Raw genomic sequence first — 18,028 nt, forward strand, 5'->3', positions numbered from 1 at the left:
GGCCGCGCCGGCGCGCACGATTTCGGCGTCGCGAGCGCGTGACACACGCGCGTTTTCCCTTCGCGATTTTCGTCCCGTGTCTCTCTTTCTTCGTGCGGAGAATTTTATTCGCACACCACGACATTCCCAAGTGCGAGGTTTCTCCGCCACGATTACGGGATATCCGCCCGCGGATATCTCGCGGGATTCAGGGCGACTTCTCGCGGCGAATCTCGCGCGAGACAGGCACATGACACCGCGTGTTCGAACTGCCAGTATCAGCTGAGTGCTGAGTGATTGCGTGGTGAGAAATTTCAAAGAGAGTAGTATATTTATCATTAATATTAAAATCTGATTTATAGGCGTAGCAAGACACATATGGAAAAAATTCTCTTGAGAAATTTGTCCGGTTTTGTCTCTCGGAAAATAGAAATTATTTCATTGATATATGCCGGAGCGATTTCTATATTCAATGCTCGTATTATATCCTTGACCTAAAATTATATACTCCTATTATGAAGAAAGAACATTTAAGTACGATATATTTGCGTACAGTATATTTCGGTAGATTTAATTGTTTCGGATCTGTTAATATTATTATATGAATATAAATATCGAGTATATTCGTAATTCCATTAGCTTCATCATTTTTATCAATGTCGAAGAATTTATCAACGATAATCTTTATTTCTCAAACAATTATATCTTTAATTCTTTAGATATCGTTTTGATTTATCAGAGATACTCGACAAAAAATGTATTACAAATATATCACACAACTGGTATTTTTCATATGATTGAGATATAATATATAATTATTTGTACAGAAATTCAAAGAGAAATTCATATAAATGCCTAGCGAAGACTCAAACCCTCATAGTAAAGATTCTACAAAAGAGCCATCTTGTGGTTTGTGATAAAATCACTTTACAGTATTGCTCCATGCTCCATGCTTCTTTAAAAATATAAGGAGTTTGTATATTTCTTGTGGTTCGCCACGTGTTTTTTTATTAATATTTGATATTATTGAAAGACAAAATGAAATTCTCATACAAGGTAAAATACTAATTGCTTGGGAAATTATTATACACATAATATATTATTTTATTTTTGTGTTAAATCGCAAAGTTGTATGTTTCGAGCATGTGATGTTTCTAACCTCTCTATGAAACAATTTATATTTTTCATATATTTATTGAAAGTATAATAAATTTATTGATTTCAATAAATTTTATGTTTAATCAATTTTATTATGAGTAATAGTCGCGCGTTGTCGAGAATTGTATAAAAGAAACAATGTACTTAAAATATAAACATATATATAAAAAACATTTTCTATTTTTCTGTTACAGTTTAGTAATTTACTTGGTACAGTTTACCGTAAAGGAGACTTACATTTTTCTCCAGATGGATCATCAGTGATTAGTCCTGTAGGCAATAGAATTACAATTTTTGATTTAAAAAAGTAGGTATAGCAAAATGAGCATATATATCTAAAAGCTTAAAAAAAATGTTTCTCTAAGTGTTATATGATAATTGTTAGAAAGTTTTATATATATAAGAATAATTTTTTATTTCCAGCAATAAATCTATGACGCTTCCTGTGGAAAGCAGATTTAATTATGTTACTATCGATATATCACCAAATGGCAGTATGCTAGTTGCCATTAATACAGGTAAGATTTCTTTTTGTATATGTGCATTTATTGTAGAAATATGATTTGTAATAATATTTAATAAGAATTTAAAGAATTCTTATAAAAGAGAGAAAACATAATTGTATAACTTTATATATTTGCAGATGGTGAAGCTCATATAATTAGTTTGATAAGTAAAGTTATTCTACATAAATATAGATTTAAAGGGCGTCCCAAGCGTGTAAAGTTTTCCCCAGATGGAAAATATTTTGCCGTTTGTAAAGGAGGTGGTGGTAAGTATTCATCAAATGCTATAAACATAAAACTGTATTTATAAAAATACATAACTTTTGGAATTATTATTTAAAATAACATTTTTTTCTTTTTGTTTCAGTTTTTGTTTTTAACGCACCAGGTTTACAAACAGGAAATTATAATCCATTTATTATGGAACGTGCATTTCACGGAGCCACTGCTGAAACTACATGCCTTAGTTGGTCCTTTGATTCAAAACTATTAGCAGTCGGTTCAAAAGATACCACTATAAAGATATATAGCTTACAAAAATATGCGAATCTTAGGTGGATTACATTGGGCGGTCACTCTGATGTAATAGTGGCATGTTTCTTTGAAAACAAAGATTATGATATGTATACTATTAGCAAGTGAGTATGAAATGATTAAAATATTTATTTATTAAATGTAAATTGATAATTTCTTGATTATTGCTACTTCACAAATAGTTTTATTATATTTCTGAAATATTTTGTATAAGTAAGTTACGCTGTTATAAACTTTGAGAGGATTTCTTTTACAGAAATGGCCGACTTTTTGTGTGGGAATGCACGATTGACCCGGACGATTGGGTTGAATGGCAACCACCCGCAAAAAAAGAGAAGCCTAAAGATAGTGAAAGTGATAGCGAGGATGATATTGATATAGAAAAGATTATAGAGAAAACAGAAAAGCAAAAGGCGCGTGCTGAACGTAAATTATTAGAATCAGGTGATGAAATTTTCTATATCCTTCTATATAAGATCTTTCAATTTTTCGTATTATTTATAAATTATATTGTAAGACTAAAATAAAATATTTTATTTATAAAAATACGTATTTTAGATGATTTACTGGAAAATGAAGAAGAGGATATTATAAAAGAGGAAAATATCGAAAAGACAAAAGTTAAAATGCTAGGTTACAGAAAGCAAGCTACTTTTTATTTGGAAAACGAAGTCCAGAAGCAATATAAGGAAGCAAGGCTTACTGCAGCCGCTTATCATCAGGACACTCGTATAATGGTTGTGGGTTTTAATATAGGTTCATTTTATTTATACGAAATGCCACATGCCAATTTGATCCATTCATTAAGGTAAGATCTTAGTTGTATAAAAAAAAATATATATATACTATATATATATATATATATATACTATATATATATATATATATATATATATATATATATATTTATATACATTTATTATATTAGAGATTATTAAATCACTTAAAATTACTTTATATGGTTACAGTATTTCCCGACAACGCATTTCGTCAATCGCATTAAATTCTACTGGAGATTGGATAGCTTTAGGATGTTCTCACGCTGGTCAGCTACTAGTTTGGGAATGGCAGAGCGAGACATACGCCATGAAACAGCAAGGGCATAGAACTAATATGAACTGTCTTGCGTACAGTCCCGATGGCCAATATATCATAACAGGTGGCGACGACGGGAAAGTCAAACTATGGAATACGCTGAGCGGATTTTGCACGCTCACGTTTCACGAACACGCCTCGTCGATATCTGGCGTGTTGTTCAGCCACAATCGTAAATTCGTCGCTTCTGCCTCGTTGGACGGAACGGTGCGAGCCTACGATCTAGCGAGATACAGGAACTTTCGAACTCTTACTTCGCCACGGCCGGTGCAATTTTCTTGCCTGGCGATCGACAAGAGTGATGAATTTATCGCGGCGGGTGGTCAAGATTTCTTTGATGTGTATCTGTGGAGCATGAAACTCGGAACTCTTTTGGAGGTATGCGTGTATAATTTTGACTATCGTCGATATTGTGCGCGAATTGCGCGAGTTTAATTTTCGCCAGTGTACAATCTGATTTATACTTATACACGGAGAGAATTTTTCGTTATATTATATTTTACCGCAAAATTCACTACAAAAATTTTATCATGTTTGGTAATAAACCGAAAATTACCATGCTGCATGTTAAAATTATCTAGATTGAAAATATTATGCTGCATTGTAAAATTTATATAAAATATTTTATGTTTATCACTTTTGGCATCTATTCTATTAAAAATACTTAAAGGATCCTAAGTTTTTAACATAGTTTTTTAACATATTTTAAAATCATTGAAATTTTACTATATATTTTAGTAAAATTAATTAATCAAACATATCTTATATTTTATTGTGATAGATATTAATATTTTTTTTGTGATAAATATTAATCAGAGAAGTTCTCATAAATTTCTTTCCATACCATATTGTCCTACGATTACCATGATTTTCAGGATAAATTCTAAAAGAAAATTCTCTCTGTTTTTACTCTATGCGATTGATAATGTGCAGTAAAATATATGATTTCAGATATTGAGCGGTCATGAAGGACCTATCGCAAGTTTGGCATTCAATCCCAATCCTGCTAGTACGGAACTGGTGTCCGCGTCCTGGGATAAGACAGTGAAAATATGGAATGCCGTCGAGAACGGTTCCGCGCACGAGACTATACGATTAATCGCTGACGCCTTGTGCGTGACTTATAAACCGAACGGGGAGGAGATTGCTGTCGCTACATTAGACGGACAGATTACGTTTTTCGAGTGTAAAACGGCAAGACAAACGGGTTTCATCGAGGGCAGAAACGATTTAGGCGCCGGTAGATCTAAAACAGACCTTATTACAGCAAAGAAAAATTTGCAGGGCAAGTAAGTAGTTTGGCGTAAGAAACATTATGCATATCAAATAATGTTTCAATTAATTATTAAATATTTATACTTATTTTTTCAGAGCCTTCACTACTTTATGTTATTCGGCCGATGGTACGTGTATATTAGCCGGTGGTCGTTCCAAGAACGTGTGTATTTATAATGTTCAAGAGTCAATATTGTTGAAAAAATATGAAATCACTCAGAATAGATCTCTGGATGGCGTGGATGTAAGGAACAGTTTCTTTTTTATATTTTAAATTAAATTTATTTTATCTTTTAAATTTATTATATTTTTATTTTAAATTTGCAATTAATCGCAAAAACAATATTATTTATTAAGTTTATAATAATTATTATGCTATTATAATGCTAATCGTTTTATTTATATTCTGGCAGGATGTTATAAACAGGAAATATATGTCCGAATTTGGAAACAGAGCTTTAATTGAGCATCGTGAAGGCGGAAACATATCGTTACGATTACCAGGTGTTAGGAGTGGTGATAAGGCAAGCAGGAGAGTCAAACCGGAAGTGAGAGTACTTTGCTTACAATTCTCTCCTACAGGTAAAAATAAATAATTGTCAATTTTTGAAGTAATCAATTTAATTACAAAATTCGTTGCATGAAAAAATGTTTTAAAAGTCGCATGGTATCAAGGAAGATATATAGTACAATAATCAGTTTTACGCTATCTTGTTTTATTTATCGAACGTTTAAAATTATCATATTTTTTAGTATAAAATTATTATATTTTTTCATACAACGAATAATTTACTAATGATTTAAAGTGGTCAAATTAAATGACTCACCCCATATTTTTGTGAAATAGGACAAGCATGGGCTGCAGCAACAACGGAAGGTTTATTGATATATTCTTTGGATATTGGATTGATGTTCGATCCGTTTCAATTGGAGCTTGGAGTTACTCCGGATACCGTAAAAGAAACACTTAACGAACGCGACTATGCAAAAGGTATAAACATCTTTATGCCAGAATTAATGATGATAAAATAAACGAATACCATGCAGATACCTATGTTAATAATACGCTTAACACGCAATTATACCGTTCTTTTAGCATTAATGATGGCACTGAAACTAAACGAGAAACTATTAACACAACAAGTTATAGAAGCTGTTCCATACAAAGAAAGTAAGAGTTTATGTACATCTTTAATTAAATATACTATTGATTTTATCAATTATTTGATATATATACTATTTTCTCATTATGTTACAGTTGAATTAACGACAACGAGTATGCCAGATATTTATGTAGAAAAGCTATTGAGATTTATTGCGTCCGAACTGGAATCAACCAGACATATACATTTCTATCTTCTATGGATAGAAATAATTCTTACAAAACACGGATCGCGAACCAATACTGCACTTCAGATGCCGGTATTATTAATGCTGCATAAGAATATGCAGAAGAAATACGACGATTTGAGTAGAATGTAAGTTTATACTATATTTTCTTGATTGTTATAACATATATTACTAAAAATAGGAAAATAATTGGAAATATTATTTTCTTTTCTTACAGATGTGATTTTAATCAATACACAATAAGCTATATACTGAGATTAGGGGAATTAAAATCTGCAAAAAATAAATCGAAACATTCCGCTAGCAAGATAGATAATGAATCTCTCTTTGATGTTTCCATAGAAGAAATGGATACCGATTAATTTTATAGAATGAAAAAAATATACGAAATGTACAAAAAAATGCCGAACAAAGATCCCATCTCTACAAATTTGTAATATATTTCTAATTTAATTTATTCATGTATCTGAATAGGTACGGAAGAAATTTTAATGGATTTTGTGGATTGCATGTAACGCAAGATTTATAATCGAAATTTGCGTCGTTTGTTTTATTACGGCGCCTTTTTAAGCAATACTATCGGCCAGTATGAAACAACAAAAAGTAGGAAGAGTATAGGAAATACAATTCTGCTATAGCAATCTATTTTCTGTGAGCGAGTTTTACGCGTCTGCGTCATCTGATATTCCGGATCTGGCGTCCACAGGGTTGGTAGCAGAGGTCGACCACTTCGCTTATTTTTCGGTTTAATCTTGTAAATAAACTCGTCATCCCAGATGCTCTGTCTTTTATACATCGTCGTTAATCGCTAAAAATTAATATTCAGCAAAGATGAGATACAATTAATAAAATTATCTGATGAGATAATTGTATAATTATCGAACCGAACGAGATCCCGTGGAACTTTGCGAATCATTTTCGGCGTGTTGCAAGTCGAGCACCTTGACGACGACGAATTCGCCCAACGCCGCAAATACGAACATCATGCAACCAGCCATCCAGACATCCAGTGCCTGTATAAATAAACTCTTGTAAATTTTCGTACAAAAGAAAACAAATATATGAGGGCATGCCCTACATTATACGGAGAGCTCGAAGATAAGACTATTGGAGTACATTCGCAAACTCACTTTAATGTATGCTACTGGCGGAATGTCGCTTTTGAGTCCGGTGAACATCGTCACCAGTGTTAGCATACTCGTGACCAGAAGAGCCACTCGACCAGGAATCGCGTCCAAGCCCAGCCAGAAGCTAAACCAAGAGAGCATCACTACCAGAGTCGAGGGCGCGAACGTCTGTATCAAGTGGTGGCCGATCTGTCTCTCGAAGCGAAAGAAGACTACTAATCGTGAGAAATTTCCTACGAAAATGATCTTTCAAGTTTATATTGCTCTTTCTCATGGGACGCGTATGTAAGTCTTCTTTTTATATTATAATATAAAAACTACATATATAATATATATAATATTATATATATATATATGTATATATAAATATTATGTATAATATACAATATATATATATTTTATATATAATTATATATATATATATAATTATATATATATATATATATATATATATATTTGATTATATATATGAACTTTTTTTTCTGGATGAATTTTAAAAGTTTGATTTAATATATATACATATATAGTAAAAAGTGCAATAAAATTGAATAACTGGATTGCGAGTTTTTTATATATTAAAGTTTATATCCAAATTGAAAAAAAAAAATATAACTGAAGACTAGAACAACATAAGCGCGCGCCATTTATCGATTTTATATAAAAAAGAATGATAATTTAGAAAGTTTGTTTAAACTTGATTAATATTTTTTGACAGAGATCAGCTGATTGAAATGTTAATTTGTTCAACTAATTTCTGTATCATTCTTTTTAACATAAAATCGAGGAATGACGCACGCGTTTGTGTTATTCTAGTCCCTTTCTAAAAAAGGCATAAGTCGATTCTCGCAAGTATTTTTGCCTCTTTTTCGCAATGTTGATTAGCTGCCTCGATTTGCGTTGTGCGTTATATTCATCATCGCGAGGGTTAGCAATTTGAATTTGTCCAAATTAAAATTAAATAAAATAATAATATGTTTTAAATAAAATATATTTTCATATTTTAAATAGTTTAAATTCGATTAATATTTTTGACAGTTATGAGCTGATTTCTGTCAAAAAATATTAATCGCGGACAAAGTATATATTATATAAGTATGTATATTATAACATTATATTATTTACAACATATTATTATAATTAAAATAATAATATTTTGTAAGTAATTAACATGTTTTAATACTTTATCTGCGATTAATATTTTTTGATAGAAATCAGCTGATAACTGTCAAAAATATTAATCGAGTTTAAAGTATTATAACATATTATTTAAAATATAATATATATTATTTTATTTAATTTTATTTTGATCAAACTGTCAAACTGCTAATCCTCGCGATGACAGCTGCTCGATGCTATGAATATAACACACAACGCGAATCGTGACAGCCAATTAGCATCGCAGAGAAGCAACAATGTCAATAATGCCTTTTTTAGAAAGGGATTAAATTTTTTAGATATATACCATTTTTTTCGTGCATATAATCTATGGTCTCTTCGAGTACCGCAGGTTTCCCGATGTCATATTGCAAGAGCTTCAATTCGGGATTCACCGTAACACCACCCGCGCCCCACTTTAAGCGCAACTTCTTCTGATTGTAGGAAACTGTGACAAATAATCCGGATTGTAACGAGTGAACAAATTTACCGGAGTCTTACTCGAGAATATATATATATTCACGTTTTTTTTTTCGTACTTTTTAGTCCTCCGTTTTAAAGATAAATCAATAAGTAAAATAGTTTGTCCGTGCACAATACATATATTCCAAAAAAATGTAACTTTTTTTCATGAGAAATCTTAAATTAAAATTACAAATATTAAATTAAATTAAATATTAAATTAAAATATTAAATTAAAAAATTGTAAGTGTTAAATTAAGATACAAATATTGAATTTAAAAAATAGTACTTTATATAAAAATATGTGAGAATTTACACATCATTAATCACTTTTTATTTATACGTGTATTGAAGGCTTACAGCTCTCTATGTAAATTGGGCAGATTTGAATATCCATTGGATATAATTGAAATTCCATCTGACAGGCGACAATGGCATTAATTCGTGCAGAATATTTAACGGTTTTATTCCGATATAATGTGACTAGCGAGAATTTGTGGCTTAAAGTCGCAATCTCTGAAAAATTATTAGTATGAAATAATTTATATTTTAAATCACAGACAATGTTTTTTTTTTGCTGTTTGTTATGTTTACCGGAAACTTTCGAATTCAAAAAATATGGATCCGGTTGCCAAAGATTGTCGAAGATGTCTGGCGGAAGTATGACATAATCGTCGTCTTCTTCAAAAACATTCTGAGGCATGTCAAATCGAGATTCTGTCCAACTTTGACTGACGAACATGTCCACACTATGAATATATATGTTCATAATATTTCTTATTTCTATTTAATTATACAGATTTTGTATTTTATTTTTAATTAAAAAACTATATATGTACATAATTTTATTTAATTTTTTAAAATTGTGTAGCAGTGAAGTTTACCGAAAATCCATATCTTCAACATTGATAGAATTAATGTCAACTACTAAAATGTTAAAGTTTACTACTACAGGTACACCCTTTTCTGACGGTGGTCTAATTTCTGCAAAAAGAAAATTAAAAATTTTATTTCTTTTATATATATTATTGTCTATTAGAAACGCACTATAAGCTGCACTTTACCTTTGACGTAACGTTCTGGCAGAAATAGCCTCGACGTCATAGTGCAATTGTTGACATTCTCGCTGTATGAGCTGTGAAAAAAATGCTATGGTGTTGAAATTTTTTGTTTGTGAACGTTTTGTTAACTCAATTTGCTCATTCATCATTGTCGGCATTCATTCTTATTTAAATTATTGCATTATATATCTGTTACTGACGCATTAAAAATTCTCGAAAAAAATTAAATATGGAAAAAAAATTGTCTTGCAATACGATTTTATATGCAATCTCGAGATAGAATCGCGATGTTTATCTTTCCGTTAGGTAACACTTATTTGATCGCGCGAGAGAGAAGTCGTTAACGAGTTGGGTTTGTATCTATTTGCAGACAGATGTGTTTGTTATCTGTTGAAAAACACAGGAACGATAAGTTAAAAAATTTGTCTTTTTACAAGAAGCTTATACGAAAGTACATGCGTACGCGTTTTGTTAAAATAAATTAATAAATAATACTACATAAATATAAATAAGCTCAACCAGATTATGAAGCTATAGGAAGGTTAAATAGTGTTAAGTTTCCTGCTGATTTGAAAAATTACAAATTGTGTTTATGCAATGTATTATAAAATTGCAACTCTTGCAATTTTTTTATAATATAAACTTCTGTTACGTTATTTTTTATTAATTTTTTTCAACTTGTGTCAAATTTATTTTGCAATTTGTGCTGATTTTAATTTACTTTTTCAATTAGAATTATATATAATATATGTAATTCTAATTTAAAAAAACTAATCTGTATAAATTCCAAAATAAATCTGACACACACAAGTTGCCGAAAATCATTAATTGAAAATAATGCAGCGCAAATTTACGTCATAATAAGAAATTGCTGCAAATTTGTGTGCGTGTGTCACTTCGAACTTTCTTTTTTTTATTTCTCAAGCGCAAAATTACTTGCACACGTTTTGCTACATCGTTTTTCGAAAGCGATAAAAGACACGGCGTCGTTTTGTCGCGCTGTGCGTAATGAGGCGAAAATGAGGCGAAAATGACGTTTAAAGGAGTACGAAGTCATTTACCTCGAGGAACACACTTCCGGGAGAGAATTCCAGCACAGGTGAAGCAGAACTACTAGAAGTATGTCCTTCATCGTAGCTGGACGTCGTGGTTTGCGACTGACGGTGACGTCTTCAGCATCCTTTGTCACCGTGCGGTGCGCGAAACATGGCAATTATAATCAATTAACTGTCGTTTATGCGCGATCTAGTCCAATTGCAAATATCATTATCCGCTTGTACTTGTCGAGGCAATTATGCTTTACACGAATTGCGTAACGATTTATCTATCTAGGCGTTTTATTTACATCATGCGGTCGAGAAGAGCGCTCGCTTGCTGCGCCTACAAAAGATATTTGTCATGCCATTCTGATTTTTAACACCGAATTGCTAATGAGATTTATCGACAATCTCTGCGGTTGCAGCTGCAGTTCCAGAACACGTGCCGTTCTTTCGTTTGTGCATTTTCGCGTCATTCACTTTATTACAATGAGACTCTAAGTACACTTTAATTTTTAAACAGTAAACTAGAAAGAAAATCCAAGAAAATCATTTCTTGCAATCCTTTTTTTATGATCAATATTAATTTTGGTCTTAGAAATGTCACAAGCATTTCTTGAGATTAAAGTTGTAAGAAAGTGATTTAATTTTTTTATTATGTTAATAGCTGTGATATTCAAAGTGCTAAAAAATAATATTTTGTTCTAAAACAAACTATATATACATATTATTAGAATCTCTCTCAAAAGGAATTTGTGAAAGGAATTGTACGACTGAGATTAATAATGGATTTTCTCTCTGTCATAATTAAACTGCGGACAGATTAATTAGACACATGTTGAATCCGCCAAATTGTATTTGTCAATTTTAATATCTGATTCGTACTCGATCTAATCTGAGAAATTTTGTATAAACATTTATATGCAAAAATTCGAAAATTCTTTGATTTTAAATTTCTTAATTTTGACACCAAATTGTGTATCTGAAAATCTTTGCGAAAATCCGAGCGAATGATTGAAAAATGTTCGATGAATTATTGTTTCTCAATTTTTTAAATTTACAACTTTACAATACTTTCTACTTTATATATTTTCTCTCTTTGTGTAATTATATTGAAGCATGCAAATTATGCAGTTTTATAAAGAGTTACATACGTATACACGTTTTTATCGTTTCGATAGAACGCGTGCGAGAAGACGGTGCCGTTCTCGAGAGGAGAAAATCTATGAGGAAACGGAGGGAAAGAGAAAGGTGAGAGTGAGAGTGGGTCAGTATAAACGTCTGGTCTGGCTACGGATAGCCGGTCCCGATGCAAGGCTTCGCAAATGAAGCGAGGAGGAAGCGCTGAGATTGCGATTCGCTACGGTATACGCGTCTTCTTCCCTTTCCTTCTGCCCGCATCCTGAGCAACGGTACCGTCCATTTAGACGCCACGTGTCTAAAACCCGACCTCGATCGTCGGCCCCGATGGGATATCTTTCGTTCTTCCTCTTTACTCATCTTTCCTCTTCAAGGACATAGAGATATATAGATGATGGGATGGGAAAGAGAAGCGACACCCTTTCTTTGGATTCTCTTCGGATTAGAAGAGACTTAGAAACGCGACGTCTCTTCAATAGTGCAACATTTTTACACGAAAGTACAAAGGCGTGAAATAATATAAAATAGAATATACATATATATAATATATAGATGAGAGAGAAAGTATTTTTTCTCTCGCGTACTTTTTATTTTGGAGATAATTCGCGCAAAAAGAAAAAAAAATAGAAATATTGCTGCAAAAATTGTTATTTCCATCAGAGAGAACGTGTAGCGTTTTCATTTACATTGGCATATCGAATAAATTGTTTTTTTTGTAACGGTAATTTTTTTCTATCTTCAAAAAGTAGGGTATGTAAATATATTTTTTACATACTGTCTTTTTTAGAGATAATTTTATTTTTGCCAAAGAAATTTCGCGTCCAGCTTTAAAAATCTTACCTATGTTCGCGCTCTTTCTTCATATTTTTTATCAATCTTAAAAGCTTCCAGTTGCATCCTCGATACTTGCCACCGATGTGAACAGCTGATGAGCATTTCTCAAGACGAGGGCGGTCCCGAACTTTCCCATTTAAATCATTACCTGTCAAAAAGAACCGGTCATTTTCACATTTTTTTTAAATCGAGAAGCTTTAAAGAAGAACACTGTTATTAAATCCCAAAGACATGACAAGAGTCGTACAAATTAGTTGAAGTTTGCTGAGAAAGCGTCTTCAAGTTTATTTTTTTTCCAAAAGCAAGACTAATTGTAAGTGGAAATGTTAAATTAATTTAATTTTGCTTGACTTAAACAATTTGATTTCTTTATGCAGCTTTGAATCAAAATTTTGCTTCTATTTTTAATACGTCAATTTTCTCACGTTTATAGATTCTAGAAGATTTCGATAGATTTAATTTATATAAAAATTGAGCTCTTATTTTATATCTCAAATAAGCAGTAAATGAACGCAGTTTCTTTAAAGATTTAAAAGAGCAATTTTCGGCAAAACTATAGATTAAATAGTTTACAAAAAAGATGATCGAATTGTTTAAAATATATCAAAATAGATGTTAGGCTGAGAATTGAGATTGAAAGTGGAAGCAAAATATTGACTCGAGTTAACCATCGCTATTAAAATGTCAGAAAAATAATAATTTTCTTGATCGGTATAATATACATATTCAACTTCAAAGACATTGATTACTGTTATCATTGAAAGGATGTCGTAGGTGGATCGGCAAATAGTAAAGCGGACACTAGGTGAAGTGATGAAAAAGACAAAAATCTACACATAGAAAGCTGTTGCGCATATCTACATTTTCTTGAACCATTGTCCCCGTTATTCGCCTCCAACGTTTAATGTATTTTAACGCCAACTTATTCCTGAAAGAAAGATTTAAATCAGACTTAATTCGGAGAGTTAATTCGACAGGAGATAGACATGAGCTTTGTAAATATAAAAAGTGAAAAGGTTGACGCTTATTGACGGTTACTTCGATGGTTACTGACAGTTATGTGATCGATGACTGGGTTTATACAATTGACGAGTCGGAAACGTATATACGTAATAATTCAAATTCAATTTTTTCGACACGCGAAAGTGATCCTAATTTATACCCAACGATGAGATAAAAAAAAAGCCCGAAAATAATACGAAATATTATATAAATAATTCTTCTTCGCGTATTCAAAAGATCAAACTCGACAATTGTCTCGCTCGACGAAATTTCATATGTACCTATACATATAAACACAAATTCACACGGTGTAAGCTCCCCTTAAGGGTTGTATTGATTTCTATGATGGCGGCCGGCCGGCGCCTGCACTCTCGGCGATCAGAGGAAAAGCCAGGAGTAGAACATCGCTCCGTCGAGCTTTTCTCGGAGAGACGCGACCAGAAAAGCGCGATGTCGCAAGTGTGAAAGCTAATTATCGCGAAAACGACACGTGTGTGTGTCTCGCGTTATTCTCGATTCCCGCGAGTTTAATCGAGGGGCTGTCGTCCGTCCGCGAGTGTGATCCGCGGTATATAATGCTAACGATGGATGATGGTGAACGTCGTTGAACGTTGAACAAAACTCGCTACACCATATGCCTGAGATCATTCGGTTAAGACCGGCGAGCTGGCGCTGTGTAACTACATAACTATGCAGATGGACCCTTTCTCGAATGAGAGAGTCGCGAATTAATAGGATTCCCATACATTGCAATTGCGGCGGTTGCACCGTCGACGAGGATTATCGCTTCGGAGCGCAGGGACGTGCGTGACCGACCTTAGGATCATTCGCCGTAGATCACGTCGGAGAAATCAGCGGAAAGCAACGATACTCTTGGGTAAGAGATTGCTGATTCGCCCGACCGGTTTTCCGGTGTAATATGTTCGGCAAGAGTTTGTTCATTTCACATAAAAGGTATGTCGATTACAGAGTACGGTTACAGAGATTTCGTTAACGTAAAACTTGCTGTTCGGATTAAAGGGCCAACATTTTTCCTAGTCTAAATCGAATGGTGAAGATGAAAAATTCGAACGAAAATATCGATCGGAGATTATAATTGTAGAAAAGAAATTTCTCTGAAGCGTCAGATATCTATTAGATGTCATCTGTGAATTTAATTTAAACAGTATAATCTAGTACGACATATCTTTTATTCTTAATATCAATCTTGTGCCTAATATAGATTATGCTACAAAAGAATTAGAAAAAGAATTATTTTAATAGCGTTACTTTTTTGTATATTTTTGCACAGGCCCTTTTTTAGTTGTGCAAGAGTGATCGATGCAAATTATGGGGCCCGATTTATATTTTAATCCTATCGCGAAAACTATCACCGATATTCATTCAAGGCAAATTATTATTCATTCGTAACTCTGGAGAAAGCTTACACGAAAATGATCGAAAACGCATGATTCTCTCGTTACATTATACGGACCCGCATCGCATCTCGTATGTTAATTAAATTCGCGTTCAATTTGAATGTTAATTGAATTTTGACATGAAAATTTTCACGCGGTTATTCAACCGTAATTGCATATAAAGGCTACCTACGTACACACCTGTCACTTGTCACTTGTCCGCGAATGGCTCGTCGTCTGTAGTTTACGTTCTATCGACCAACTTGCAGCCCCTTTCGTCATTTGTGTTCATGCGTCTTACTTTTAATATCTCGGTCATCGACTCACGTGACTATATTATAGGCTGCAGATTTGTCCGATTCGACCAGTGCATTCCAAGAGTAGTAATACAAAATAGTTTACGTGGATCTTTAATTATATGTATATTATATTATTATATTTAAAACATAAACTGTGCGAGTAAAGTAAAATAAAAATATAATAGCCAGTAATCATTCGTAAAACGATGTATGACGAAGAAGAACGCGTATTTTGCATCGCGATGATCGACGATCTTGAACAAAGGAATTATGACTCGCGTTCGATTGAGGCCGTGCACATTTGGTAATTCGTATAAACAATTTTCTTATTTAATATGCTGTTCGAAGGCACGAAGTGTGGAGTTCGAACTGCCCGTCATTTTATGACGTTTAATGAGACGACACGAAATGTTCAAACGCGGTCAAACGCGTACTTAGTCATGTGACATGTGACAGTAGAAAGCATCACAATAACTCAGGCAATTCAGGCAGTTAAAGCGACTTAGTCCACCCATGCACGACCGCGATTCGACTAATGAACTTGACGCGGTAAAAGAGCGCAAAAGCGCATATTTTATAAGTGTAAATAGATTTCTTTCGATGTAGAATTTTTTTTCTAATTTGAAAAAAAGATGCTTTCGTCGAAGGAATCCTTCGAATCGCTCTTGGCGCGAATATTACGCCACTAATATTAGTTTAATTTATGTCACTGTGTGTAAAGTCGATGCGAGAGAAGGCATTCTTTGTATCGATTTTATCTCCGAAGAAATTTACTTTCGCTGCTTCTTCCTTTGCTAGATCCACCGGACATACCAGTCCGTGTGCAGCGGAGAAATCACTGCAGTTCACTAGAGAAAAATGATACGCGTATTACGAGATCAATGCTCTTTTACGATCGAAAAATTTGCTACTCTGCTATATTCTCGATATTCACTTATTTTAAATTGATAATTACGGTTCGCTATTGTCTCGCATAATAAATATTTTTTTTATTGTAGTAAAAATATAAATAACGGCGAATAAATTAGAATGTACAATACTTGACATATCTATTGATCTCACATTTTATATGTAATAAATAACTTTTATAACTTTATCAGTTATATAAAAGAATAAACACAGAAAGATGATAATTAAATCATAAATTTGATATCCTTGTTTCTCTAAACAATGTTTAATTCTATTACAAATCTCAAATATTAATCGGTAAATATTATTGGAAACTTTAGCGAAACATTTCAACAAACACCTTATCGGAGTGAATATCCGAGTAAATAGTTGAGAAATGAGAAAATCACGCGCGCTATAAAATGTCAGTCGCGCGGCTCTGACATTTGTACTTCGATCAAGGAAAGTTGCGCTGATGCAAAAAGCATCAGTCGCATCACGGGCGTACACATCGAGCCTAGACATTGACCTCGAAAGTGAGGTGATCATGGCCAACGTTAGAGACGTATCGAAGAAAGTGCGCCAGCCTCCAACCGGTTTGCCGTCTTACGTATATCGCTGAATCGAAACGCGATTTTCATCTTCTTTTCTTCGCGAAGCGATTAGACAGTCTCTGATGGCATGCTAATGTTACAGCTATACAGGGGGCTATGTTAAAATTTTGAACAGAATGCGTGAATAATGCATTCAGTTTCTAAATTTACGAGTAGAACTGGAGATTCTCTCTCTTTCTCCAGTGGATTTCGCTGCGATAATAGTTTATGCAACTAAAATGATATGAAGCTATAATAGTAACAGAATGTATATAAAGAAATATAAAATTTATTAATTAACTGAAATATTTTGCTTAATTTAAAATAATTAATATTTTTATTAAATTTTATTATTATTATATTATATTTACGATTATTATATTATTATATTTATTATATATTTACTATTTTATTATATTTTTTATTTAGAGAAATGTAAAGTAAAAAGTAATAAGTGTTCAGTTTATTTTGTTAATTTTGATTAATTAGTTTATTTAGTTTATTTAGCTTAGTTTATGGTACTATAATTTAGTTTAGTTTATTTTATATTTTATAGTTTATAATCGATGTTGTTTATATGGATATGGAGGTGTATTGGAATTGGAAGGTGAATTATGTTGTAACAATGTTTATAAATGTTTGTAACCGGAAGTTCGTCCTAAGCCGAAAGGCAAGGACTATGAGAAATAAATAATAATAATAATTATATATTTTATTTATTGATTTGTTATTTATTTATCATCATTCTTTTAATTCGTGGAAAATAAAATCTGTGGAGTTCAAAAATTAATGGAGTTTGAATTACAACAGTGTTTTTGCAAAGAAAGATAATATATGTATAACAAATTAAATTTGTAAGCTTTCCTAAACAATGGAGTAATATATATGTGGCTGTAACATAAGTTATGGTACGCTTCTCGAGTAGTCGTTTTCGTCATTAACATTCCCGATTGGCGAAAATGCAAAAAGAAAAATGGAAGAAATGGCCAATTAGAGATATTCTAATAAAAATTAATCAGCTTTCACTTTATCAATTATATCGGTTTAATTTTTTTTCTTTGACCGTCTACGTGAACGTCGTACTGTCATCTGTGATTTAGATAATTGCATCCATTTCTCAGGCTAGGGTCGAAGAG

At 32.5% G+C, this 18,028-nt stretch overlaps 3 protein-coding genes across 10 annotated transcripts in view; 2 read left to right on the forward strand and 1 right to left on the reverse strand.

Moving 5' to 3' along the window:
- LOC145934950 (periodic tryptophan protein 2 homolog) lies at positions 1-6,413 on the forward strand. 2 transcript variants are annotated; one of them, XM_083035874.1, is made up of 15 exons: positions 1-283; positions 1,332-1,444; positions 1,561-1,655; positions 1,781-1,909; positions 2,011-2,281; positions 2,434-2,621; positions 2,736-2,985; positions 3,146-3,650; positions 4,224-4,561; positions 4,644-4,791; positions 4,961-5,129; positions 5,395-5,538; positions 5,644-5,718; positions 5,806-6,025; positions 6,115-6,413. In XM_083035874.1, the coding sequence occupies exons 3-15, from the start codon at positions 1,571-1,573 to the stop codon at positions 6,257-6,259; spliced, it is 2,667 nt and encodes an 888-aa protein (XP_082892000.1). In that variant the 5' UTR covers positions 1-283; positions 1,332-1,444; positions 1,561-1,570; the 3' UTR covers positions 6,260-6,413. The 2 variants fall into 2 exon arrangements, with proteins under 2 accessions (XP_082892000.1, XP_082891999.1); XM_083035873.1 differs by lacking the exon at positions 1-283 and adding an exon at positions 940-1,035.
- The window catches only part of Alka (glycine receptor subunit alpha alkaliphile), a 13,110-nt gene continuing 1,409 nt past the window's right edge, over positions 6,328-18,028 (reverse strand). Inside the window, exons 1-12 of one of the 7 annotated variants that reach the window (XM_083035883.1) lie at positions 15,314-15,938; positions 13,463-13,641; positions 12,720-12,861; positions 10,764-10,882; positions 9,706-9,776; positions 9,526-9,625; positions 9,236-9,390; positions 9,002-9,157; positions 8,487-8,627; positions 7,028-7,257; positions 6,782-6,910; positions 6,328-6,705 (exon numbers count right to left, since the gene is read on the reverse strand). In XM_083035883.1, coding sequence (XP_082892009.1) covers positions 6,451-6,705; positions 6,782-6,910; positions 7,028-7,257; positions 8,487-8,627; positions 9,002-9,157; positions 9,236-9,390; positions 9,526-9,625; positions 9,706-9,776; positions 10,764-10,834 — 1,308 coding nt within the window. In that variant the 5' untranslated portion in view covers positions 10,835-10,882; positions 12,720-12,861; positions 13,463-13,641; positions 15,314-15,938 and the 3' untranslated portion in view covers positions 6,328-6,450. Of the gene's footprint in view, positions 6,706-6,781; positions 6,911-7,027; positions 7,258-8,486; positions 8,628-9,001; positions 9,158-9,235; positions 9,391-9,525; positions 9,626-9,705; positions 9,777-10,763; positions 12,862-13,462; positions 13,642-15,313; positions 15,939-18,028 lie in introns of those variants that run through there. The other 6 variants (XM_083035881.1, XM_083035882.1, XM_083035880.1 and 3 more) reach the window with 6 other exon arrangements.
- The window catches only part of LOC145934955 (very long chain fatty acid elongase 4), a 24,692-nt gene continuing 20,739 nt past the window's right edge, over positions 14,076-18,028 (forward strand). The window contains exon 1 of the mRNA XM_083035889.1: positions 14,076-14,592. The gene's annotated coding sequence lies outside the window, so the exon portion shown is untranslated. The remainder of the gene's footprint in view (positions 14,593-18,028) is intronic.

This window comes from Prenolepis imparis, unplaced genomic scaffold (assembly GCF_030444845.1).
Source record: "Prenolepis imparis isolate NDT839.2.m4 unplaced genomic scaffold, iyPreImpa1.0 SCAF_4, whole genome shotgun sequence".
Taxonomy (NCBI): Eukaryota; Metazoa; Arthropoda; class Insecta; order Hymenoptera; family Formicidae; genus Prenolepis; species Prenolepis imparis.

What these genes read in the sequence shown, in the direction of transcription:
- LOC145934950 (XM_083035873.1), top strand. An exon ending in ACAATTTTTGATTTAAAAAA is followed by an intron (nt 1,445 to 1,560) that starts GTAGGTATAGCA and finishes TTTTATTTCCAG; the next exon opens with CAATAAATCTATGACGCTTC. An exon ending in AATTTGATCCATTCATTAAG is followed by an intron (nt 2,986 to 3,145) that starts GTAAGATCTTAG and finishes ATATGGTTACAG; the next exon opens with TATTTCCCGACAACGCATTT.